General features: G+C 46.5%; 2 protein-coding genes across 4 annotated transcripts in view; one reads left to right on the top strand and one right to left on the bottom strand.

The window, feature by feature from the left end:
- Window positions 1-23,545, top strand: part of DBH (dopamine beta-hydroxylase) — a 34,495-nt gene extending 10,950 nt beyond the window's left edge. For 2 of the 3 annotated variants that reach the window (XM_079961327.1, XM_079961326.1), the window contains exons 2-13: window positions 1,206-1,557; window positions 3,977-4,123; window positions 5,194-5,454; window positions 8,027-8,203; window positions 8,821-8,923; window positions 12,049-12,215; window positions 13,400-13,543; window positions 14,563-14,601; window positions 16,760-16,819; window positions 17,361-17,488; window positions 18,109-18,268; window positions 22,493-23,545. In XM_079961327.1, the coding sequence (XP_079817453.1) occupies window positions 1,207-1,557; window positions 3,977-4,123; window positions 5,194-5,454; window positions 8,027-8,203; window positions 8,821-8,923; window positions 12,049-12,215; window positions 13,400-13,543; window positions 14,563-14,601; window positions 16,760-16,819; window positions 17,361-17,488; window positions 18,109-18,268; window positions 22,493-22,627 (1,872 nt within the window). In that variant the 5' untranslated portion in view covers window position 1,206 and the 3' untranslated portion in view covers window positions 22,628-23,545. Of the gene's footprint in view, window positions 1-1,161; window positions 1,558-3,976; window positions 4,124-5,193; window positions 5,455-8,026; window positions 8,204-8,820; window positions 8,924-12,048; window positions 12,216-13,399; window positions 13,544-14,562; window positions 14,602-16,759; window positions 16,820-17,360; window positions 17,489-18,108; window positions 18,269-22,492 lie in introns of those variants that run through there. The other variant, XM_079961325.1, reaches the window with a different exon arrangement.
- Window positions 23,546-23,623: 78 nt separating this feature from the next.
- SARDH (sarcosine dehydrogenase) overlaps window positions 23,624-26,233 on the bottom strand; it is a 48,661-nt gene continuing 46,051 nt past the window's right edge. The window contains exon 22 of the mRNA XM_079961259.1: window positions 23,624-25,484. Coding sequence (XP_079817385.1) covers window positions 25,359-25,484 — 126 coding nt within the window. The 3' untranslated portion in view covers window positions 23,624-25,358. The remainder of the gene's footprint in view (window positions 25,485-26,233) is intronic.

Here is a 26,233-nt window from a genome sequence, read left to right on the forward strand (position 1 = left end):
CATCAGGTCAGAAATGGAAAGAAATCCTATTCACACTTATGGGGGGGGGCATACCATAATTCGCTTTTCAAAACAATGGGTTGTGTGCACTAGTGCTACTCAGAGTAGAGCCACTGAAAATAATGGACAGAGCTAACTTGGGTCTGTACATTTCATTGGGGCTACTCTCCATGGAACTTCACTGGATACATCCCAGTTTGGAAAATGAAACTCAGCCATCCTTTGAAATGTGCACTTCTCTGAATTTTGCAATGCAATTCTGTGGCCCCAAATGTATATACTAAAGTTTGCATAAAAATGCAGACATTAGTGAAAATAGCATGCAAAGATCAATGCTGGTCTTTGATTGTAACAGTAAAGAGTTGATTTGAGCAGACAAAAATGCATCATTATAGGAAATGGCCTTGCAAAAATGTGTTTCTTAGGCAACATTGCCTACATAACATTTATATTAGGGGAAATTCACACCCAAATGCTAATGATTATTTTAAAAAATGAAAATTGCAAACTGACTTGGAAATGTGAGGATATGAATGTAAGATTGGAAAAATCAGAAACGGGGAGAAAGCCCCAAATTGACAGATTCACCCACCTCAAGTACTGGAAATCATGGATTACATCTGTCCAGTGGCAGAGAGAAGGAGATTTTGACAGGTATGCTTTTTCTAACTGCTATGAGCTGACAAGATACTGTAATCCTCTCTTTTCTGAAACCCCAAGTCACCTTGAGAATATTTTTAGACCTGTAACAAATGAAACAACAACCCTGGTATGTCATCTTTTGGGAAACGATGGTTGCTTTGGAGGAACACTTGCTCCAGTTTGGAAGAAGGAGAAGTGAAGCTTAGACCATGGATGCAGAGTTTGCCAGTTAAGCTTCTCTTTCTGGGCAGCGTTAGCAGGGCTTTTTTTTTTTCCCCCTTTAAAAAAAAAAAAAAAGAGGAGATAAAATCCATCCAGTCTACTTCAATTGCCTCTGATAATGTCCATGGAGAATTAAAGCCAATTAAGGCAAGGGGGAAATGGAAAGCGACAAAGCCTTTGGCCCAGGAAAGGAGGAGGGGTGGTGGACACAAGGAGGGGGTCAATGCCACAATCCAATTTCCCAACCACTAAATGCAATTAAGTGGGAATTACTTACCCTATTTGCCTAGGAGGGCCAGCCTATAAATCGAAATGACCCAATCACTTCTTTTCTATTTGAGGATGCAAACCGCAAGGATGAAGCAGAAGCCGAGACCCTCCTGCCTGACTCTCAAGCTCCGGGAAGTGGCCTCCATGTATTTCACAGGGGTGGCCATCTTCCTGGTCATCTTGGTGGTTGCTCTGCAGGGCACAGATCCGAGGGAGAGTGGCTTCCTCTACAGGGTGTCCCTGGACCCTCAAGGCCTCCTGGAGCTCTCATGGAACATCAGCTACCCCCTGCAGGAGGTGTATTTCCAGATCCTGGTCAAGGAGCTCAAATATGGGATCCTTTTTGGCATGTCTGACCGAGGAGGCTTTCAGAACGCTGATCTGGCTGTCCTCTGGAGTGATGGACGCCAGTCCTATTTCGCAGTAAGTCTGTTGCTAGGCTTCGTCCTGCATTTGGGCTTGGGACCATGAAAACTTTTCCCTTCTGCTTTGGGAAATGAGGTTTAACATGAGTCTGGGTTAGGGGATCAAGGGAAGCACTTTCTCTGCATGCAGAAGGTTCAGTCGCAGAAATACCCCTGCTGAAAACCCTGGAGAGTCACTGGCAATCAAGTGTAGACAATACTGAGTTAGATGGACCAGTGGTTTGACTTGGTATAATACGTCTTCCCATGTTCTCATTTAACTCAACCTATGCAGATACATGAGAACTGGGATCTTACTTTCATTTTTAGATGAAATAGCTCAGTGGTCAACCATCTGCTCTGCATGCAGAATGTCCCGGGTTCAATCCCCAATGGGAGCCTGAAACCTCGGAGAGCTGCTGCTGGTCCGTCTGAGCAATATTGAGCTAGATGGATCATCAGCCTGACTTGATAAAAGATGTTTTCTCATGTTCATATTTCTTTGAGCATAGTATCTTGTGTTCATTGACCTTTCCCCACTATCAGTTAATGAGCAGATCATTTGTATTCAAAAAATTGCACTGTGGGAGAGAAAATTTCAGTGAAATCTGCAAGGTGGGGAGTTCTGGGTTTTTACCATGCTTACTTTATTCCAGCTGAATCCCCAAGGAAGATGTCTCAGAAAAGAGCATTCGTCGCTTGGTTTTCCATACTTGCTAAGCACTTTTTGTTTAAGCAATCCTCCTCAAACATGTACTTTTATTATGCACATCTGTTTTGAAAATCTGTTTTCACTATATGCTGCGAATTTTGTTACTCTTCCTTGCTTTAAAAACCTGTCCTAATGGCTACTGGAAGGTGATAGACTCCCTTCATTGGAGGATTTAAGCAGAGGTCAGATGGCCATCCATCAGGGATTCTTTAGCTGTGATTCCTGTGTTGCAGCATGACCCTTGAGGTGCCTTCCAGCTGTACAATTCTATGATTCCATTGTTCTTTTTTCAGTGAATACTTTCCCCCCTTTTATGTTGACTGCTTAGATATTATTTATTTTTTAAGGCTTTTTATAAATCTTGCCAAATACATAGAGGCAACTCCTCCCTCATAGGCTTTTTTCAGATCAAGAAGCACAGAAAGCCAGGGAGGTGGTAGAAAGCTGGAGAAAGATTTACAGGAAAGAATAGGCACACACTCCATTCTTACAGTGATGCCAAAAGCTCAAAACCCCTGTGGTGAAGGTGCTTGCAAAGATGAACCCTGCAGCCTGCAGGTTTGAATCCACGCACCAACTGGGAGGCAGAGGGTCTGTTTTTGCTGTGATCTCCTTCCTGACCAATGTCAGCGCCTGAAAGCCTCAGATCACTCTGGACAGCCTGACCAAGCATGATCCAGGGTGGTCTTCTTGACGTGTGCCAGGATCCTATTGAATTGGCCTGATTCAGTTCAGGAGTTGGCTGGATCCATTGGTGGCTGGAGCCCATTTGGGCAGAGCCAAAGACAGGCAGAGTCACATGATGCCTCCACTGGTAGCACAGAAGGTAGTAGGTGGTCCCAGACAGGGAGAACCACACCGTGATTGGTTGTAAGTCAGACAACAGGCATGTGGGGGCTAGGTGTGGGCAGGTTGCTGGGGCAGGTTGCAGCACCCTACCAGCCCCAGAGTAGGTCACAGAGCAAGCCTGTTAGTAAATCACACCGTTCAAAGTTGGCATTAATGCTTTACTAGCAAAAACATGTTCTTTATGGACTTGGCTGTCAGGTCTAATGAGCTCAACAGCTCATTCCCTGTACGTCTTATTCCAGGTCCCTGCCTCCCCACAGCCGTCTATGGTTCCTCTTCTCCAGAGCTTATTCCAAGCAATCAGAGACTGTGCCTATGTGCTCCACCCATTTTCTGTCTCTTCTGGTTCTGGGAGTCAGGTGGGGTAGCTTGTTGCAGCAGGAGGGGGACACACCCATGACTTTTCACCAGCCTGACTCCTCTCTGCCTCTTGGCTTCCCTACTTCCACTCACCTGCTTCAGCTTCTGCCTCTGATTCTGGACTTCTCTCTGCTACAGACTCCGCCAGCTCACTACGTCCTGTTACCTCTTCAGCTTCTGACACCTCCTCTTCTCTATCTTTTCCCTCTTCTCCCTCTGACCACTCATCATTTTCCACCTCCACTCCCAGGGCTCTGAGCCTTCTTTCCTTGGTCGCTTCCCAGCTCTTCCTCCCACCATTCCTCTGCGTCCAGTCAGTCCGTGACAGGGTACCAGCCTCCACTAGAGCACAGCCCTGTTCTAAAGAAATCTTAAGAATGACTGGAGGACAAGGGGGAAAACCTGAAGCCTCTTTCAAAGCAGGAGAAAACTCCGAAGAATCTGGAAGACAGATTCTGGCACAACTGTCTGTCATATATGATCTGTTGTGGGATGTTCCCCCCCCCCTTACCTGCAGGATGCCTGGAGCGATCAGGATGAGCGACTCCACATGGATCCTCAGCAGAACTACAGACTTATCAGTGCTCATCAAACAGCTGATGGCCTCTCCCTGCTCTTTAAAAGGGCTTTCAGCACATGTGACCCCAAGGACTATCTCATTGAGGTAAAAAACTCTTCGCCTCCTGGGGTGGGCTTAAGATTTATTGAGCACCATTAGAATAGTTGCTGAGTACTGTTGAGAAGAAAACAGTCCTCCCACAATATTAAGCACCAAGGGAAAGCTGCACATCAGTTCGAAAAGTTGTAATTTTTCCCAATTGCATGTCATTTTTTCAATCTAGGCTGATGCCAAACATACAAATATACCACTTGAGGCAGCTATAATCTGCTCTGTAAGCATCTTCTGGAAATGTATTTATTCTTCCTTTATTTTCTCAAAAGTTATATACAACTGTGTCATAAAAATATGTCAAAGAAGCTGCAGCAGCAGAACCATAAAACCCTACAAAAACAACAACAAAAAGTTAAAACAGGCATCAATGAACTATTGTGGAAGGATGTGTTCTTAACTGCATGGATAGGTCTTGCGGAACAGAAATGTTTTCAGCAACTGTTTAAAGGTTTGCATAGAAGATGCCTACTGAATTGTTATTAGTAGAGACTGGGCTGATGACACTAAATGCTCAGTTTCTCATTGTTGTCAGATGCGTCATGCCAATCTAGGGAACAACCAACAATGTTCCTGCAGATGATCTCAGAGATTAAAGTGTTCAGGACAGGGTGCCAACTTGAATAGAATATTGTGGGGGCCCAGATAAGCCCCACCCCACATAACTGATCACATGATGCAGTGCACACACATCATTTGAATGGGAATGCCCATCAATTTTGTGGGGGCTGGCCCCCTCAAATATTTTATAGTGGAGGCAGAAGCCCCCATGGCCACTAGGAGCTAGCTCCTTGTTCAGGAGGTCCCTGAGGTACCCCAGATCTAAGCTGCTCAGGGCTTTATAAATTCATACAAGAATCTTGAACCTGGCTCTGTGGTAGATGGGCAGCCAGCGCTGCTGTTTTAACAATGGTGTCACGTGTTGTTGACCAAATGCCTCCATCAGCAGTCTAGCTGCAGCATTCTGCATCAGCTGGAGCTTCTGACCCAGTTCCCAAGGGCAGTTGCTCTGCTGCTCAGCTCTGGTCCTTCCTGATGAATGTGCCTTCTGTCTTCCCTTCCAGGATGGCACTGTGCATCTTATCTATGGGATCCTGGAGAAACCGGTCCCCTCCCTCCAAGCCATCAATGTCTCTGCCCTCCTCTGGAAAGGCCTGCAACGTGTCCAGCTACTGAAACCCATCATCAGGATCCCACCCCTGCCTGGTGACCTGAAGACCATGGAAATAAGAGCTGTTGATGTGGAGATCCCCAGCCAGGAGACAACTTACTGGTGCTTCATCCAGGAGCTCCCAGAGGACTTCCCAAAGCATCACATCGTCATGGTGGGTGGAAGAAAGTACAGCATCTTTCTCCCAACTTCATAGATTTTGACTCCTTTTCTTTCATTTCCCTCCAATCCTTTTACCTTTTTAATATCTATAACAGGGGTCATGAAAAAGGGATGTCATTTTTTCTCTGTGGCAACCTCCAGGAGCCAATGGTAGGTGGAGTCACAGGTTAATAGAGGTGTAAGAGGCCAGGGTGCACTGTGTGTGTGTGTGTGTGTGTGTGTGTGTGTGTGTGTGTGTGTGTGTGTGAAAGACCCATTACTATTTCTGCAGTAGGGTCCCTGTCTCTAGGATCATAGCACCACCCAAAGGGGAGCCTTTTAGCCACTGAGAAGGAATTTTTCTCACCCTTTGCATCAATTGGAGACCAACAGAATGAAGGAAGGTTGAGTCAGCCACAGACTATGGTCTCCTAGGCACCCTCTGAAGAAAGTGCATGGGAAGAACTTTGAGGAGTTGTTCTGTACACTCCAAAGCTAAACACTTAGGAGTACTTGAAAGATGATTTGAGGAGTTCTGTTAGGTGTCATGGAACTTTAAGGAAAACCCCACTTAAGAATGCTGTACAGTGATACCTCGGGTTACAGACACTTCAGGTTACAGACACTTCAGGTTACAGACTCTGCTAACCCAGAAATAGTACCTTGGGTTAAGAACTTTGCTTCAGGATGAGAACAGAAATCGCACGGCGGCAGCGGGAGGCCCCATTAGCTAAAGTGGTACCTCAGGTTAAGAACAGTTTCAGGTTACGAACGGACCTCCGGAATGAATTAAGTTCTTAACCCGAGGTACCACTGTATATTGGAGTACTCCAAATTATTTGCCTGTGTTGTACCTGCACAGAAAATAGTAGATCCAGTCAAAAGGCAACACACACACATCTGCACTGATAGTTGGAATGCATTTCTAATTATTATTAGTGTATGGATTATTCTGAAATCTTAGAAAGTTGCATAATCTTAGAAGGGGGCATGGTTATGATGGGTGGTGGTGTCTGTGACTATCTTGAATGAATTTGTCACTATGCTGCTGGAGGCAATGGGGGGGGCAATGGTTGGGGCTCATTTCTTTGTAGAGGCAAGCTCTCAGTGATTCCATCTGTGCAAGCCAGAGGTTTCTGCATATGCCTCTATACCTTTCTCCATGCAGAAAAGCAAGAGACATCTTCACAGCTCAATTGCATATTCTACACTGACAAAAGCACTTGTGGAAGAGACCAGAGAGGGCTGGTAAGAGTATGCCATGGGTAGCAGCTCTGAGGGTCAGATCCAGGGCTGACTCGGTGTAAGCTCAGATCCCCAGCTCAGTCCAGATCTCCACCCCAAAGTGGCCTGGCTTTGTCCGAATCCAGTGCACAGCTCCAATTAAGAGGAGGGTAGGCCTGAAGAAAAGGGACGCAGGTGGCGCTGTGGGTTAAACCACAGAGCCTAGGACTTGCCGATCAGAAGGTCAGCGGTTCGAATCCCTGCAACGGGGTGAGCTCCCATTGCTTGGTCCCTGCTCCTGCTAACCTAGCAGTTCCAAAGCACATCAAAGTGCAAGTAGATAAATAGGTACCGCTCCGGTGGGAAGGTAAACGGCGTTTCCGTGTGCAGCTCTGGCCACATGACCCAGAAGCTGTATGCCAGCTCCCTCAGCCAATAAAGCGAGATGAGCGCCACAACCCCAGAGTCGGCCACGACTGGACCTAATGGTCAGGGATCCCTTTACCTTCAGGCCCGAAGAATTCCATCTCCACCTTTTTTATATTTCAAGTCTCGCCTTCCTTTCAGCACTGTTACACTTTCTGCTATGGGAGGGTTTGTAGGAGCTGCAGAACTGCCCCCCCACCCCCACCCCCACCCTCCCAACAGGATGAGAGCGAAATTTGAGAATCGAGCTAATGAGGGGGAAAGTCAATCAGCCTAGAGGGCAATTCCTGCAGAATTCCTTAGTCATCAGCTATGGAGAGCTGTTAGTCAGACCCTGTCACCTTGCAGGTTACAAGAGAGGTAGGAGGGGGAGGGGGAAGGAAAGCCATGACTCAGCAGATCTCAAAGTCACAGCTGTCCATATAGCAACCCACACCCCCACAAGGTGGTTAGGGAAAGAAGAGGAAAAAGGGAAGTGTGAGTTTTAAACAGCAATCCCTCTTCACAGGGAGCTCTTTAAATTGTAGCTCTGAGAGGGACATAGGGGGTCTCTTAATAACTCTCAGACCCTTAACAAGTTACATCTCCCAGAATCCTTTGTGGTAAGCCATGGCTGTTTATCATAGCACTTTAAATGTATGGTGTATATGTGGCCTTTCACTGTTTTGTTCCATTTTGTTCTTTTCAAATACTACATCCATTGTCTCCCAAAGCCTAGATCTGAAGACAGTGCTGAGGATGATCAGTGGCAGACACGGCTTTCTCCCCCTCCTCATTTAATCTCCACAACTCTGTGACGTAGGATAGGCTGAAAGGCAGAGACTGGCTTCCAAGGTCACCAAGTGAACTTCATGGCCAATGGAGGGATTTGAACCCTGGTCTCTCCCAAATCCTAGACCACACTAACCACCACACCACACTGATTCTCTTTGCAGTATGAACCGGTCATCACAGAGGGGAACGAAGCTATTGTCCACCACATGGAGGTCTTCCAGTGCGCGGCCAATTTCAACACCTTCCCACACTACAATGGGCCCTGTGACTCCAAGATGAAGCCAGAACGCCTGAACTACTGCCGGCACGTGCTTGCTGCCTGGGCAATGGGTGCACAGGTGTGTCAGATCGAGATAGCTGCCCAATACAGGGCTGGGGCAGAAGTTTCTTCCCATTCCATTCTCTTTGAACTGTTTCCCATCAGTTAATGGAAATGAATTCATGCAACTTTCCAGTGACCCCCACAAAACGGGCATCTTCCACTATTGCCCACGTATTGTGGGATGACCGTTCACTCTGCCTGATAGGCAGCAGCAACAGACACCTTCAGACATCCTGGAAAGAGATCATTGGGGGCTACTAGGGCAGAGCTTTCCAAAATGTGTGTCGGGACACATTAGTGTGTCGGCTGCAATGTGTAGGTATGCCACGTGAATGCTCCCTGTGCTCCTCCTGGGGCTGGAAAGTTTAACCTCCTGTTTGCTAGGAAAACTGAATTACTGTGTCACGAATTGATGCATATCGAAAAACAGTGTCGCCAGCTTGAAACGTTTGGAAAGCTCTGGGCTAGGGCTTTCCCTTTCTGCATTGCAGGTTTCCAAAAGTCGTGAGCTCTGCCTGATACTCCCCCCCTTGGGGGTCAGCATCAGAAGTGCAATATTGGGGTGGGGGTGGGGGGCATGATGATGATTACTATCCATCTGGTTAACTCTCCCTCCCCCTTTCCTTCTTTTAGGCTTTTTACTACCCAGAGGATGCAGGGCTTGCATTTGGGGGCCCTGGTTCTTCCAAGTTTATGCGGCTGGAAATCCATTACCACAATCCCCTGGAACTCAAAGGTAAACAAAACTTTGGTGGTGGTGGTGTTAAGACTTATTAGTCACTTGTTATCTAAAAGGTCTACATGTGACTTACATTTGAAACATGAACACCGCCCTGTGATTGTCCGATGAAGGGTTGTATTATTTATTTAATTTATTAAATAAATAAATAAATAAATAATAAGCAATATTATCAAGGGTCTGGAATGAGGATAGGGGACCCCTGGCATCACAGAATTACATGTGAAAAGCATCTAGTGGTCTCAATAGACCACAAGCTTCACATGAGTCAGTAGCATGATGCAGCAGCAAAAAAGTGAATGCTATCCTAGGCAGCATCAACAGTAGTGTCTGGATCAAGTGAAGTAACGGTGCCACTCTATTCTGCCTTGGTCAGACCCCACTTGGAGTACTATGTCCAGTTCTAGGTGCCACAATTTAAGAAAGATGCTGGAACACTTGCAGAGGAGGGCGATCAAAATGATAAAGGGTCTGGAAACCAAGCCCTATGGGGAACAGTTGAGGGAGTTGGGCATGTTTAGCTTGGAGAGGAGGAAACTGAGAGGAGATATGATAGCCATCTTCAAATATCTAAAGGATTGTCACATGGAAGGTGAAGCAAGCTTGTTTTTTCCTCCTCTGGAGGCTACAACCTGAAACAATGAATTCAAATGACAGGAACTTTCTGGTGGTAATATCTGTTCAACAGTGGTTTGGACTCCCTCAGACTCAGAGGGTGGTGGACTCTCCTTCCTTGGATGTTCTTAAACAGAGGTTGGATTGGCATCTGTTAGGTGTTATTTCACTGTGATTCTTGCATTGCAGGGAGTTGGATTAGATCATTCCTTGACTGGGGGGCGGGATGGGGCAGGCTGCTTATGCATCCCTCAAACCTCAGAGAAGAGACTTTGTGGCTGCTGTTTCCTCCCCACCCTCCCCCAAATGCCACTTAGCTGCTTGGCTGAGCTTACAAGGCTGAGAATGAAAAGGTGCCTCTCAAAATAATGAGTGAAGGGGCAGCCTCTCCTGCTTCTACCACATTTTGTGACAGCAAGCTGGCTTCAGGGAGGTGTGGGGAGAGGGATAAGAAAATGCAAAGTGGCTGCATTTCCATAAACACAAAGTTGCCTGCTCCTTGACTTCCTCTGAGTATTTTTAGAAAGCCCCAGCATCTGTGCTGCTCAACAGTCACAGGGTGTTGGGAAGCAACTCATCTATAAATAATGGGGTTTGGTTCTTTCTGTTGAACCAACACCTCCTTCATTTATTCTTAACCATCTGTTGTGCCCAGTTTGGAGACAGGGACATAAAAGGAGATGGATGTCCTGGCCAAAATCAGATTATCTTCCTTTATGGCTTTAACATGGGGATTGGGAAACTAGCCAGTTTGGGTCTGATCTCGAGAGTCAAAAACCTCTGAAAATGAGTTACTGAGAACTGCAAGTGGTGAGAGTGTTGCTCTTGCACTCAGGTCCTGCTTGGACTCCAATTGGAGCATCTTGTTGGCTGACTACTGCTGGATAGCCCAGTTGGTTGGAGTGTGGTTTTGATAACACCAAGGTCACAGGTTCAATACCCATAAGGGACAGCTGCCTATTCCTGCATTGCCAGGGGTTGGATTAGATGATCCTCAGGATCCCTTCCAGCTCTATGCTTCTGTGAGAACAGGATGCTAAACTAGATGCTTCCCCCTTTGACCTGGTGCAGCAGCCAGGCTCTTCTCATTTTCTTCTTCAACTGTGGGGGAGGTAAACATCTTTTTGGAGTGCTCTTCACATCTGGCTTAGCAGTGAGGATGGCAGAGATTATGTTGGCGAGTATGAAGTGGGCTCATTTTGATGGGGGCACCTACTGGGCATGAGAACAGCCCAACCCCAAGATTGGCCAGCAACATGTTCTTCTGATGCTTCTTCCATCATCAGTCCTGCTATGAGAAAAGAATAAGATACAGTTATGGATTTCCTGCTGGTTCAGAAGGAGCACACACACAATGAGCAGAACATCTGGAGTCAAGATGAGGTCAGAGGGGGCTGATGAGGGGGCATGTATCACAGGACTGCAAGTTCTGAAAGCCTTTCCCCCACCATCCTTCTCCATCTAGTATGCAGTTTGCAGGATGTCAGGTGCCCAGAGGGGCCATTAAACAGCAGTGACATTTCAAGCAAACTCAGAGGGGCCCAAGACAGCAGATTCTACTTGGATTGGCTGCTAATTACGGCCCCAGGCAGAGAAAGATCTTACATCACCCACTATGGTGTGTGTACAGCTCATAATCCCTGAGTTATGAAAGAAGCAGGTTTGTTTATAACTTTCTTAAAGTTAGTAGGTATGGAGTTTAGATTAGTAGTAGTAGTGGTAGTAGTATTTTACAACATATTAGTGACTTCTTTTTTTACAAAACAATAAAAAATACCTGCAATAAATAGATAACCCATCACATTAAAAACAAAGGAGAGAAAAATCTAAAACTCATCTATATTTTTGAAAGGCAGGACTGCAACATCCCACTCACTGATGGAAGCCACAGATTAAATAATAACATTTTTAAAGCAACCACAACCAAAACATTCAGGGTATTCCCACACACACATCAAACCTAATCCCAGATCCATATATATTTTAAAATATATCCATAAGAACATAACATAAAAGCATGAGAATAGTTCTGCTGGATCAGGCCAAAGGGGGTGCATCTAAGCCCTGTTAGCTCAGAGGCCACACAAAACCCCCCAATGGGAAGCCTATAAGCAAGAGCTGAGCTCAACATTACCCTCCCTTCCTGCAGTTTCTGGTATTCAGCAGCACTCTGCCTTCAGCGGTAGAGGCAGAGCACAGCCTTTGTGGCTAGCAAGCATTGGTAGTCTTCCATGTGTTTGTCAATTCCTCTTTTAAAGCCATCCAAGCTTATGGCCCTCACAGCCTCTTGTGGGAGTGAGTTCCACAGTTTAACAATGTGATGTGTGAGCACCATAGCAAGGGTAGAATCATCAGACCATCCCCTGTAAGGCTTAATTCATTTCCAAGATCTGCTGCCTGTACCTATGAAGATGATCATAGAGACTGCCTAGTTCTACGCCCAACACTGAAGGCTGTTCTGCAACTCTCGTTAACATGAGCTTCTTCTTCTTTTCAAACTTTGACAGGTCGCCGTGATTCCTCAGGGATCCGCTTGTATTACACAGCCTCTCTCCGGCCTTACAATGCAGGGATCATGGAGCTGGGCTTGGTCTACACACCGGTGATGGCCATTCCACCAGGCGAAACACACTTCCACCTGACTGGCTACTGCACTGATAAATGCACTCAGCTGGTGAGCAGGGGAATAGCGGTGTGTGTGTGTGTGTGTGTGAGCTATCACCTGGGTGCAGTTTTTTGGGGGGTTGCATCAAGGCGCCCTGCTCCGCCGTGAGCTGTTGGCTCCTTCTCAGCACCCTCCAGCTGGAGGGTGATTGAGCAGGATGCAACAGGCGTGCACTCTGATCCCTGCAAGCCCAGCGCTGCTTTTGCTACGGTGTTGCTCACAGGGGCCACGGCACATGCCTGTTGCATCCTTCTCAGCCACCATCCCACCCCAAAAGCTGGAGGGCATCAGGAGAAAGACGCAACAAATTACAGGGACTCTTCCTGTAAGCAGTGCTGCTCTCAAAAGCAGCGCTAGGCTTGCAGGGGCCAGGGAGCAGGCCTGCTCACCGCACCCCTTGAGCCCAGTGTCATTTTTTTGAGAGTCTTGTAAAGTGACATTGGACTTGCGGGGTGCTGGGAGTGTGCCCCGCTTTGAAGCAGTGGGTCAGGGTCGCAGGCAGGGAACACTCCACCGCTGCAGGCGAGTATGTTTACCTTTAGGCAAGCATAGCCAACGAGGCACACAGGGAGCTAGCTGCCTTCTACTGAGTCAGACCAATGGTCCACCGAGCTCAGTAGTGTCTAAGCACACTGGCAGCAGCTCTGTGGGGTTTCAGGCAGGGGGCAATCCCAGGCCTGGGATCTTCTTCCCGCAAAGCACCCGCTCTATGACTGAGCTGTGGCCCTGCACCAACAAATAAAGTATGATTCTAGTCCTCGTGGTTCTCAATAAAGGGCTGAATTAAATAGGAACAAAGGAAGTTGATCTTGTATAAAGTCAGAGCAACAGTCCTTCTACACTGGCCAACAGCAGCTCTCCGGGGTTTCTGGCAGAGGCCTCACTTGGCCGTACTTGGCAATGCCATTAGGGGTTGAACTTGGGACCTTCTGCATGCAAAGCAGATGCTCCACCCCTGAGCTATTTCCCTTCCCCAGAATCGTGACCTGTGTCGAAACCAGGGGGGAAACAATGCCAGTTCTAGATATTGTGTAGTGAAACCACTACATGAGACAACTTGTAGTTAGCCCTTTTTTGGTGTTCCACACTGATTTCTGATAACTGAGTAGCCACCTTCCCTTCCACTTGAAAGCATTTGCCATTTGCGATTCAATCCTCTGGGCCACAAATATTTGTGCGACTTGTCTTGCCAGGCACTGCCACCTTCTGGGATCCACATCTTTGCTTCCCAACTTCACACCCACCTGACAGGGAGGAGCGTGGAGACGGTGTTGTCGAGAGAAGGGAGAGAAGTGGAAATTGTCAACATCGACAAGCACTACAGCCCTCACTTCCAGGTACAGCTTTAATAGTCATTATATACAGACTATGTACCTCTCTCGCCCTGACCTAGCCACTGTGATCCACGTGACGGTCACCTCCAGACTTGATTATTGTAACTCACTCTACGTGGGGCTGCCCTTGAGACTGACCCAGAAACTCCAGCAGGTGCAGAATGCCACGGTGAGACTCCTTACAAGGTCCTCGCCGTGGAATTACATTCACCTGGTGCTATACCAGCTGCACTAACTCCCGGTGGAGTACAGGATCAGGTTTAAGGTGCTGGTTTTAACCTTTAAAGCCCTATACAGCCTAGGACCCTCGTACCTACGGGACCGCCTCTCCTGATATGTCCCACAGAGGACCTTACGGTCTTCAGACAAAAACATCTTGGAGGCCCTGGGCCACAGGGAGGTTAGGCTGGCCTCAACCAGAGCCAGGGCTTTTTCGGCTGTGGCCCCAATCTGGTGGAACACTCCGTCACAAGAGACTAGGGCCCTGCGGGACTTGACATCTTTCCGCAGGGCCTGCAAGACAGAGCTGTTCCACCAGGCCTTTGGCCAAGGCACAGCCTGACCGCCTCCTTCTGTAATCCTCATAGAATGCTAGCCCAATGGTTGCCATTACCGTAATTTGATTCTGAATTTCAATTAATTGATTGTGATTTTATGTAAACTGTGTTACATTTACTGTTGCTAGCAGCTCTGAGCCCGGTTTCGGCTGGGGAGGGTGGGATATAAATAAATTATTATTATTATTATTATTATTATTATTATTATGTGATGTTCAGCTGTGATTCGTACCTTGCAGGGGTTGGACTAGATGGCGCAATGGGTCCCCTCCCAACTCTACAATTCTATGATTCCAATGCATTTTAAAATAAGCCTAGAGTGCCCTGCAGTTAAGGGACAGAGGTTCTCTACCCTGCCAAGCAATATCTCTCACCCTCAAGGCCTTCCATCACATTTCCCTTCCACCTCAGTTACCCTCTGCTTACCTGTACATCTCTCTACTCCTATCTCCTGCTTTATTTTAGGAGATCCGCATGTTAAAGAAAATTGTGACCGTTTTCCCGGTAAGCACATGTCTAAATGATGTTTTGTTTAATCCTTTGTAGGAGGGGTTAGGGGGGGCACTCTGCCACCTTATTAGTCATTAATAATACCCATCAGTCCTAGGGATATGGATGAGGGTAACCCTCTGAGTGATGGGGTAAACTCCAAAGGGCATATGCACACCAAAAGTTTCCCTTTGGGTCAGTCCTTTGGGATGTGACAACAGCTGCTCCAACTGAGTGCTTGGTTGTAGATGGGCTTGCCTCTAGGCAAGGGATTTGAGCAAGTGCATGTGGGGGGAAGAGATTTGACCAGGCTTCCAAGCAAGAGATGGAATGCTAGGGACCTCTGTTGTTGCGAGAGCATGAGTTGTTGCTGGCATCAATCTGTCTCAGGAGACAATGGAGTGCACCTCTGGGGTGAAGTCAAACCATTGTGTTAGCAGCACAGAAGTTACTCCCCTGGGGTTCAGAGCCTGGGCAGTGTGAATGGAGGTCCTGGGCTGCCCACACAACAAGACCACCCTCTCAGCTTCGCTGATGTGGTCCAAAGGAAAGCAAAGCAATACGTTTGGCACCAGCTTGGCTACAGGAGTTGCCAGAAGGAGGCATACAAGGCACCATCCAACCACCTTCAAGATTCCACTCTGTATTTGTACAGAGTTTACACCTTGGCCTTTTCTTCTCCTGAAGATATCCCACAAGGCAGTGGAGGTTTAGGATCAGAGTTTTCCTTCTCTCCTACATGAGCTCCCTTCCCAGGTTGGGAAGCCCCACCTGCCCATCACTTCCCTCTACAGTGCATTCAGAAACTGCCTTCTTGACCACTGGGCCTACTATTGGTTTCATCTGCTTAATCTGCTGGAGCCTGTCTTCACAGGCAGGGAGAGTCCCTCACACACCAGGAGCTTGTGACCCATCTGCTCCCCTCACCTGGTTTAGCAGGCCAGTTGAAGCTGTTCCTGGGGTGTGGCCGCTGTCATATGCTGACAGCTTCTAGGAGCCGCAGGTGAAAGCTAAGTGCAGGCTGGGGACCAAAGGTAGACAAATTACCCCTGAAAGATCATGACATGTCTCCTAATCAGAGGAACTGCCCCTCCCCTAACACTCCATGTGCTGCTCATAAATACATACCCAGTGTGATTTGGTGAGTTTGCTGCAATTTTGTTATTTTATATTCCTTGTTGCTTGTCTTGTATTTAAATACTTTTACTGAGTCTCTTTCATATTGATTGGCCCATCTATCTCAGTGTCCTCTGCACTGACTGGCAGCAGCTCTCCGGGGTTTCAGGCAGGGATTCTTGAACGTTACATGAGTGGAGGCACCAGATGGCATGGCGTGGATCCCTGCCACTTTTTCTCTTGCTGCAGAGCCCTGGTGTCACAGATGCACAGGCCCAGCTGGTTATTCTCCCCAGAAGGAACTCTGTTGAAAAGCATTAGTGTCCCAAGAGGAAGTGAGGGCAGGTGATGCAGACACCAGCTCTCTGGTGCTTTTCTGTTTATTTCCAGGGTTTTCTCTCGACACAGACTGCCTTTTTGGCTGGGGCTCTCAGCTATCCAAACATGACAAACTAAACAGATATAAGACAAAAAGGGATGAAAATATGCACAGAAACCCCCTGCATGGGTGAGAATAGGAGACAGGGAAGTGTGATTTAGCTGGAAGAGATAAGGACATAAGAGGAGCCCAGCTGGATCAGGCAAAAAGGCCCTTCTAGCCCAGCATCCTGCTCTCACTTATGTCCATTTACTATAGGACTGCAGAACCCCAAGCCTGGGGCCCAAATGCAGCTCTCCAGTCCTTTCTGTCTGACCCTTGCAACTTTCACCAGCTACACCCCTCAACAGCTTGGCTTCACACCCTCCCCGAGTGTTTTTCCATGACTGTAAATATGTCCTTGAACTCTGATAATGCCTCTTGCTTGCCTGGAAGGAGGATTGAGAAAGGAGTGTGTGTGTGTGTGTGTGTGTGTGTGTGTGTGTGTGTGTGTGTGTAGAAAGTAACCTACTGCACATGGGTAAAATTCAAATCCATTGACCTGCCCACTTTCACCTCTGTCCCCACTCACCACAGCCATATGACCTCCAAAAAGTTATCCATTAGAGAATGTAGCCCTCAAGCTGAAAAGCTCCCTGCTCCCGATCCAGTTTCAAATATGTGTTTTTCTATCAACAGGGTGATGTGCTCAGAACCACCTGCATGTACAACACTGAAGACAGGACTAAGGCAACTGTGGTGAGCATCTCTGGATAGGTTCTGGGATACAGTATGGATTTGTGCCACTTGTGAAGATATGCAAAAACCCAAAAGCCAAAGGGGTGCTGCCTTCGTTCTCTGTCTAACACTGCATATGACATGCAAAACCAGAACGAAGTATTCAAAATAAACAGTAGTACAAATTCCCACTCTTAATCTACATTGTTTATAGACACCCTTTTGCAGAATGTGGATTGCTTGATCCCATAACTTTTTAATATTGTGTTTTGTAACATAGAACACTATGATTTTTGGCCTCCTTCTGAAACTGGGCGAGGGTGTAATGCAAGTGAGACCATGTCTACTTAGAAGGAAGTCCTGTTGGACTGAATGGGGTTTACTCCCAAATGAGTGGATATAGGATCTGAGCCTTGGCCACCAAGGGCATGGAATGAAGGAAAGACTATGGAATATGAGAGTTTGGGTTTGGTGTGCAATGGGACAGGCCTCCCTCATGGGAGGAATCAACAGAGCTGGGTCCCTCCATTCACATCATCTTCTCAATTTCTGCAACCTACAGGGCGGTTTTGGCATTATGGAAGAGATGTGTGTGAACTACATCCACTACTACCCCCAGACGGAGCTGGAGCTGTGTAAGAGCGCCATAGATTTGGGCTACCTCCATCGCTATTTTAATCTAGTAAACAGGTAATTATAATTGCCCTAATGTGAGATCATTAACTGAGGAACAAACTGGCTTGCTGGAGGACCCACCAAAATGGTCTCTGGTAGGGCCACCTTGACCCAAACTGGGCTGATGCAGAGAAAACCCAACCCAGCTTGAATCCAGCCCCAGAATCAATTTGTGGGACAGGGCTAAAGTTTAATTAGGGTTATTTAAAGCCTAATTTAACATACGATCAACAGGGGACACTCACAGTCCTACCTGTAGATACCATTGGGGACGGAACCTCTTGTATGCAAAGCAGCTGCTCTGCTCTACTGAACTATCACTCTGCCCCTTAAAATAAAGCAAGATTCTGGTCCCCAGAATTCTGAAGGAAGGACTGAATTCAATAGGAACATAGAAAGCTGCCTTATATTGAATCAGATCCTTGGCCCATCTAGCTCAGTTTTGTCCACTCTGACTGGCAGTGGCTTTTGGGGATTTTAGGCAGGGAGTCTTTTCCCAGCTCCACCTGCAGATTCTAGGTATTGAACCTGGAACCTTCTGCAGGTGCTGTACTACTAAGCTGTTTTTGATGTCATGAGGCTTTGCCTTTTTCTCTTTTTCCCTTCCTGAGACAAGAGTTTTCTCCTTCTGGCAGATTTAACGATGAGGATGTCTGCACATGCCCAGAGACCTCTGTCACAGAGCAATTTGCTTCTGTCCCTTGGAATTCTTTCAACAGAGATGTCCTGAAGTCCCTGTATGACTTTGCCCCGATTTCTATGCATTGTAATAAATCCTCAGCAGTGCTTTTCCCGGTATGTATAGTAATGAGGAACTTTGGGGGAAGCTGGGGGAAGTGGACAGAGAAATCAAAGGTGTTTTACCAATTCCTTGGTCTGTGCTGGGTTTCTTTGTCAATGAACACAAGGGCTAATATCTAAGTGAACTATTGGAATTAATGGGTCTCCTCCACGGGTTTATTCAGATCCTGGGTACGTTGCATCAGTTTTCCCGATTGTAAAACCAGCATTTCTGTCCTGTTCTAATGTTCCTTTCATGTGGCAGTACTTGTGGCATTATGAAGCTGTGGCTTTTTTTACCACAGTGGCTTTTTTGATCTAGCCCAAACCCCTACAATACATGTCATGCTGAATGTCATTCACACCACTGGGTGTGGCATGACATAAAGATGAACATCATTGGACAACGCCAATACTCCCCACCCCTTCTGCACATTCAAGCTTCTGTTCCCCCACATCTTCCCCTTACAAACAGCAGGATGGAATTGTAATATGGTATAACTGCTTAAAATTTCATCACTTTACTACCACAATTTTCTGGGTTAAGGGGGTTGCAAATGGATTTTTTCCCCCTGGAATCAAATAACATGGAAATGAGTGCTAACCTTCTGCTATATTCTGCCAGATTTCAGGAAGTGGTTTTTACTTAATTTGAAAGCGCAAATATAATGTGCAAATTAATAGTTTGGGGGAATGGAATAAAGCGTTGTTTGAATGTAGCCCACAACTAATGTTGGGCAAGTTGGTCTTGTCCATTAATTTCAATAGGTCTACTCTGAGTAGGGCTAGCATTGGATACAACCCATTGCATTCTTTTTTCATGATGAAGACAAGTGGAACAAGTTCCCCTCCTCCCTGCCAAGTATTATTTTGCCCTGTTTTGCATTGCACGCATATTATTATTCACAACTGTCTAATTTTCTCCCCATTGCATTGCCCATCCAAAGGCACAGGAACGTGTTTCTAAGTAGTAATGCAGACCTGAATGGCCACAGCGCATTGCCTATGCCTGAAGGTCTAGCACAACTGGAGACTCCTCTGGAGCAACAGATTTATGCTTTTCATATCAGAAGTGCAAAATTCCATGGGTATTTCTCAGTGACATTGAATATAAAGCACCAAACACACATACATACACGCATCCCAGCTCTCAGGGCATCCCAGGAGAAAAAAATGTGCCTTTTTGACTGTCTATTTTAGACTCTTTCAGCCCAAAGATAGGTCTCATAGAAAGTGACAATGAATAATCTTGGCCAGGAGGGACATGTGATGAGCAGCCTTCATCACTGAAGACCTTTGCTTCTGTAGTTGGACTTTAAAAGTAATCACCCAAACTGTTTAAGTCATAAGTAGAAGGATTGAATCCATTTTATGAAGGGGAAGTTCTTGGATTTGGAGGACAGTGCAAGGCTAGGGAAACTTTTGTGTGATCCACCAAGGCAAGGCCTACTAGGGATGACTCAGAACTCCACATCTGCTGATGACTGGAATCCATGTGGTCTCCACCCAATTCCACATGCAGAATCTTACCTTCAGTCCTGGTGACTCCATTGCATCTGAGGACAGCAGGCTGGTTTAGAGGGTGTAGGTCAAACCATCGGCTTGCCACTGCTTCCTGCACATTCCTGCTGAGGCTACTGCCTCACTCTGCTGAATGATAAGACCAGATTTGCATTCTGGAATGGAATCAGGAATCTGTCGCACTGTGAGAAGACCATACCTAAAGAAAATTGGGCTGCTCCAAGCCTCTTTCCCTGAGTTTGGCATTGGATGGTTGAACTCACTCCAGAGTTTTGGACCTGTTCTGCTATTCATCCCTCTTTTTTTGGCATCTAGTTCCCAAAGAAGTGGGATAATGAACAAAAGGCTTAGAGTTGAGAGGTCAAGCACATGGCCCTGATTGTGCAGAAAGTTCAGTCCTCACCATAAAACACTTAAAGGACTGGAAGTTAAGAAATGTCTTTGAAAGCAACTATCTTATCAGGACAGAGTGAGGGAATAACTTCTTCACACAGCACATAATTAAACTATGGAACTCACTCCCACAGGGAGGCAGTGATGGCCACCAACCTAGATGGCTTTTATAAGAAGTTTAGACAAATTAATAGTGAAGGCTATTGATGGCTACAAGCCAGGATGACTAAGCTCTGCCTCCTGAGGCAGCAATGGAAGCAGCAATGCTTCTGAGTACCAGTTGCAGGAAACATGGGGAGACGGCTCTTGTGCTCACAGCCTGTGTATGGGTTTCCCACAGGCATCTGGCTGGCCGCTGTAAGAACAGGATGCTAGCTTGAGGCAGCAGGGCTTGCCATATGGAGGTCTACTGTGATAGCAGAACTTCCATGACCAGGGATAGTTTACTTCTGAATGCCAGTTTTAGGGAACCATAAAAAGGGAGGGTTGCTGTTGTGCTCAGGTCCTGCTTGGGGGCTTCCCATAATGGGCATCTGTAGTTGGCCACTGTAAGAACAGGATGCTGGACTAGATGAGCCATTGGCCTGATCCAGGAAGCACTTCTTATGTTCTAAACTGTATTGGGGGGGGGCAACATTGGCTGTAATTAGAGTTGACACTAAACAGCAGCTAAAGGCAACTGACATGGCTAAATCCTTGGAAGATGGATGGCGGCTAACAGATTGAGGTGGAATCCTGACAAGACAGAAGTGCTGTTTTGGGGGGACAGGAGGCGGGCGGGTGTGGAGGACTCTTTGGTCCTGAATGGGGTAACTGTGCCCCTGAAGGACCAGGTGCGCAGCCTGGGAGTCATTCTGGACTCACAGCTGTCCATGGAGGCGCAGGTCAATTCTGTGTCCAGGGCAGCTGTTTATCAGCTCCACCTGGTATGCAGGCTGAGACCCTACCTGCCCGCAGACTGTCTCGCCAGAGTGGTGCATGCTCTAGTTATCTCTCGCTTGGACTACTGCAATGCGCTCTATGTGGGGCTACCTTTGAAGGTTACCTGGAAACTACAACTAATCCAGAATGCGGCAGCTAGACTGGTGACTGGGAGCGGCCGCCGAGACCATATAACACTGGTCTTGAAAGGCCTACACTGGTTCCCAGTACGTTTCCAAGCACAATTCAAAGTGTTGGTGCTGACCTTTAAAACCCTAAACAGCCTCGGTCCAGTATATCTGAAGGAGCGTCTCCACCTCCATCGTTCTGCCGGACATTGAGGTCCAGCACTGAGGGCCTTCTGGCGGTTCCCTTGCTGCAAGAAGCCAAGTTACAGGGAACCAGGCAGAGGGCCTTATCAGTAGTGGTACCCGCCCTGTGGAACACCCTCCCACCAGATGTCAAAGAGAAAAATAACTCCCAAACTTTTAGAAGACATCTGAAGGCAGCCCTGTTTAGGGAAGCTTTTAATGTTTAATAGGTTATTGTATTTTAGTGTTTTGTTGGAAGCCGCCCAGAGTGGCTGGGGAAACCCAGCCAGATGGGCAGGGTATAAATAAATTATTATTATTATTATTATTATTATTATTATTATTATTATTATTAAATATACACTTTTAGATACCCAGGAAGGTCACTTATTTCCCCAGGTGAGTTTCTCCTCAAAGATCCTAAAATATCAGAACTACTGCTTTTTAGCAACTTGGGGCAGGTCTTTCAGTATGGCTGCTCCTGTTCTGTAGAACAGCATGAATCTTGTGATGCCACAGGTACATCCTGCTGGCACTTTCCAGAAACGAATGAAGATGTTTTTGTCTGGACAAGCTTTTCCAGCAGGATGAAGTCTCTATCTTAGGCATTCACAGAATCAGAATCATAGAATCATAGAATTGGAAGGGATCCCAAGGGTCATCTAGTCCAACCCCCTTTGATGCAGAAAACTCAACTAAAGCATCCACCCAACATCTGCTTAAAAACATCCAATGAGGTCAGAAAGTTCTTCCCGATGTTTAGTCCAAATCTCTTTTGTTGTAACTTGAAGCCATTGGTTTGGGTCCTACCCTCCAGAGCAGGAGAAAACAAGCTTCGTCCATCCTCCACGTGATAGCCCTTCAAATATTTGAAGATGGCTATTGTATCTCCTTTCAGTTTCCTCTTTTTCAGGCTAAACATTCAGTCTGTTATCATTTATAAACCTCTTGTTCATTGTTGCTGATTTGCACTGTTATTCAAAATATTTCTTTGCAGTTTTTATAGTGCATTTGTAAGTTACTGTGACTTACCGTGAGATGTATGTAAAATGATGATGATGATGAATAATTAATAAACTGCTTCTCTCTCCAGGGTGAATGGGAGAGGCAACCTGTACCGAAGATCAAAGAGATACTACAGGAACCAGAGTCAAGCTGCGAGCCCAACCTAGTCCGTCCCCCAGTGTCCCCCACTCTAGTTAAACTCAACAAGGTGCCTTTAAAGTGAGAGCTGGACCTAACTTAGGCCTCATCCACACCTTACATTTAAAGCACTATGATACCACTTTAAACTTCCCCCAAATATTATTTCCCTCCAATAATTCATTAAGGGTACAGAGAACTGTTAGGAGAATGGGGATGGGGTCTGTGTCTCCTAACAGGGCTACAATTCTCAGAGTGGTTTAACAATCAATCCCTCTTCACAGCGAACTCTGGGAACTGTAACTCTAACAGCTTTCAACACCCTGAACAAGCTATAGTTCCCATGATTCTTTTTTTTTTGGGGGGGGGGAGAGAATTGTTAAGCTGTGATAATACTGCTTGGAATGTATAGTACAGGTTGGGCTTTTAAGCAGACAGCTGCAATCCTCATAAAGGGATAATGAGAAAAGGAGAATCTCTTTACCACCCCAGGAGGCAGACCTAGAGCCGGGGTTTTTTGAGGTGTGTGGGGGTGTTGAGTGAAGCTCTGTTCAGAAGTTAGAACAAGCCTACAGAGAGCAGTATGCTTGGATTTCAATCATAGCAGCTCTGCGGGTGAGCGACGGGACTTTTTCTCAAACAAAAATGAGCCTCACAGATGTATCTTCATAGATGGCCCCATTCTGAGGCACATAACAAGGCCTGACTCCCCTTTGGCTCTGCCTATAAACCAGATCCCACCAGGTGTTCCTCTGACCCACCCCAAGTTCTGCTCCAGAGCTCAAAAGAGGAAGTCTTTTAAAATAATAATCAAATTGAGTGGGAGTGTCAAAACACAGAAAATGAGCCTAATGCCCTCTGTGTTGAGGAATGATTGGTCTGTGGACCTGAGCTGATGTGATGGAGGAACACGGACCATCTGTGTGTGTTTTTCACCCACAAACCCGTTAATAGTTACAACTCAACCTGCAACATTTATAAATAAATGTAATTGCAAATATCACACCAAGCCTGCTGCAATGTGTATGTGCACTCTTCTTGATGGACAAACCTCACAGTCTATGGAAGGAACACAAAGATATTAATCATCATTGTTTATTTGTGTATTTGAAGACCAGGAGACTGCATCTGCAAAAGGGGTGTTCTAGTTGGCTTGTCACTTCTAACTCTATGGTTTGCTTGAGAGCCCTGCTTGCCTTATTCCTTCTGAATATCAGTTTCTGGAAACCACAGGAGAGAATGTTCTTGTGCTCATTCCCACTGGGGCATCCGGTTGGCCACTCTCTGAGAACAGGAAGTTGGAGTAGATGGACTGTTGGCCTCATCCAGGAGGGCTTTTCTTATATTTTTAGTTCAGTGGCCCTGCTTGTGGGCTTCCCATAATGGGCATCTGATTGGACACTGCAAGAACAAGATGCTGGACTAGATGGGCCTTTGGCCTGATCCTGCAAGGTTCTTCTTCTTTTTGCCAATTATTTTTATTGATTTTCCATTAATTTCAATGAATTGTCACCAAATTAATAGAAATTTAAAAGCTGACTTCCCCCATGTTCCTTCTTTTTCCCTCCCTCCATTGCTGCTCCAAATACATTAGCTTTCCAAACTTTCATTTCAATATTCAATAAAATTAAACATAATTATATGCAGGGTTCTTCTTCTCCTCCTTCTCTCCATTTTCTCACCATAATTACCCTGTGAGTTGGATTTGCCAAGAGAGAGCACTTGACCCAAGCTCCCCCACCAGCTTTCACCTTTAAGTAGGGATTTGAACCCTGGCCTCCTGGGTCCTAGTCCAAGACTCTTTAACCACTTCACTACACTGGCTCCTAAAACGTATTTATCTCTAGCTTCTAGACAGGGCATTCCACCTGCCTCTTCTAAGATGCCACCTGACAGTGAGAAGCCTTCAGATCATTAAGAAAGTCTGCTACTTTCATCCCAAGAACTGCTTTTATTTGTAAGCAAATTTAATCAGTTTGGCTGCATTCCCAAGCTGCCGCTGAATTCAGCGGGCCTTCTGAGCAGGCAAGGTTAGGATCACACTGTTAAAAGCCATTAAGTGACCCAACTCTGATTTCTTGGACAGGACAGGGGCTGGATGGTTGTGTTGAAATCAAGACAGTAGCGCACCGATTTGTGTCCAGTTGTCAATAGAAATAGCAATATGTCCCAGAAGGCGTTCAGCATCTCAACCGTAAAGGAAGTTCATGGTAAGATTGACAGGAGTAGTGGATGCTGAAGAGAAATCATAGAGGCAGTAGAGGCTGATCCTCATTGAAACTGGTAGTGGGGAACGCAGGGCACCCGAGCTATAGGTGGAGCCAGAGCCAGTGACAGGCAGGGCCAACTAATTCCAGTGTTGTCCCCATCCTCCTACCAGCTGACTTCTACAAAGGGCAACACTGAGACTAAGGAGGAGGAGGAGGAAGCTGACAAGCAATGCCATTCCCTAGGCTTCTCGTAAGTAGGAAATAAGGCATATAGGAGCTAGCTGAAGACAGAGTGGGGTTGGTGGGGCATTGCCCTAATGGACCAGCCTCCACTGCATGGGGTAGAGTGGGGTGGGGGGGAAGGAACATGATCAGATTGTCCACCATGATCTGCTACAGAGCTTCTTCTTGAGGCATTTCACTGGCCACTACCAATTAATTGGTGGAGGTCACTTCCACATTGATCTGGTCCAGCAGGGCTCTTCAAGTTTTCCTTGGGTCCTAAGCTCTGTGGAATTTTGCTGAGTCATCAGGACCCTGAAGATTTTGTCCCCTGCCCCAGCCTGCTTATAGTCTAGTCATAGTCCAATCCTTTGTCCATCCATCTCAGTAGATCCCTTTCACTCTCTTGTTCTCTGGATCAAAGGGTGTCCTAATGTGTGCTTTAGCTGCGTAAGGGACCCCCATCCTTTCCAAGGTGTATTCACCACTTTTCACAAAGTCCAGGGAGACCTGAAGATGAGACAAAGCCATGTAGATATAAGTATTAGATATGTTCCCACCAAAAGGGTTTCGTTTAATTTTCCTCCTTGTTCTTCTTACGGCTGCTATTAACATGCAAATGAGACTGGGATTATCATGCCAAGTGGGAAAGAGCAACCCTACATGTCAAACATCTGCTTAATGAGCAATGCATTCTGCAGGGCACATTTGGTGATCAGTCCACTCAGCAGAACATCACCTGCCTGCCACAGCAGCAGCAGCAGCAGCACTGTTTCCCAGCATGGGGGGCCCTTCCACTGCTTTAATTGGGGGTTCACAGTGCCTGAACTAAAGGTTTTTTGGAGGTGAGGTGCCCCTCTGAACACATCAATTCAAGGATGCTGTTATGTGGGTAGCAAGCAATGTGAAGAAAACATTGGAGGTGGTTGAAAGGAAAGTTCAGTAAACAAACAGAAAAACACTGCATCAAAATTGCTGTTCTGGAATATAGAAAGCTGCCTTCTATAGTCAGTCCATCTCACTTAGTACTGCCTGCACTGACCGGCAATGGCTCTCCAGGGGTTTCAGATGGGAGTTGCTGGAGATTGAACCTGCACTCTGCTGCTGCAATTCATTTTTCTTTAGAAAAGCAAAATTCCAGTCCCGTGGTTCTGAAAGCAGAGGCTGAATTAAACAGATACATTGAAAGCTGCCTTTCACTGAGTCAGATATTTGGTCCATCTAGCTCAGTACTGTCTACACTGACTGGCAGTGACTCT

The sequence above is a fragment of the Podarcis cretensis genome (genome assembly GCF_951804945.1).
Source record: "Podarcis cretensis genome assembly, chromosome: Z".
In the NCBI taxonomy this organism is placed as follows: Eukaryota; Metazoa; Chordata; class Lepidosauria; order Squamata; family Lacertidae; genus Podarcis; species Podarcis cretensis.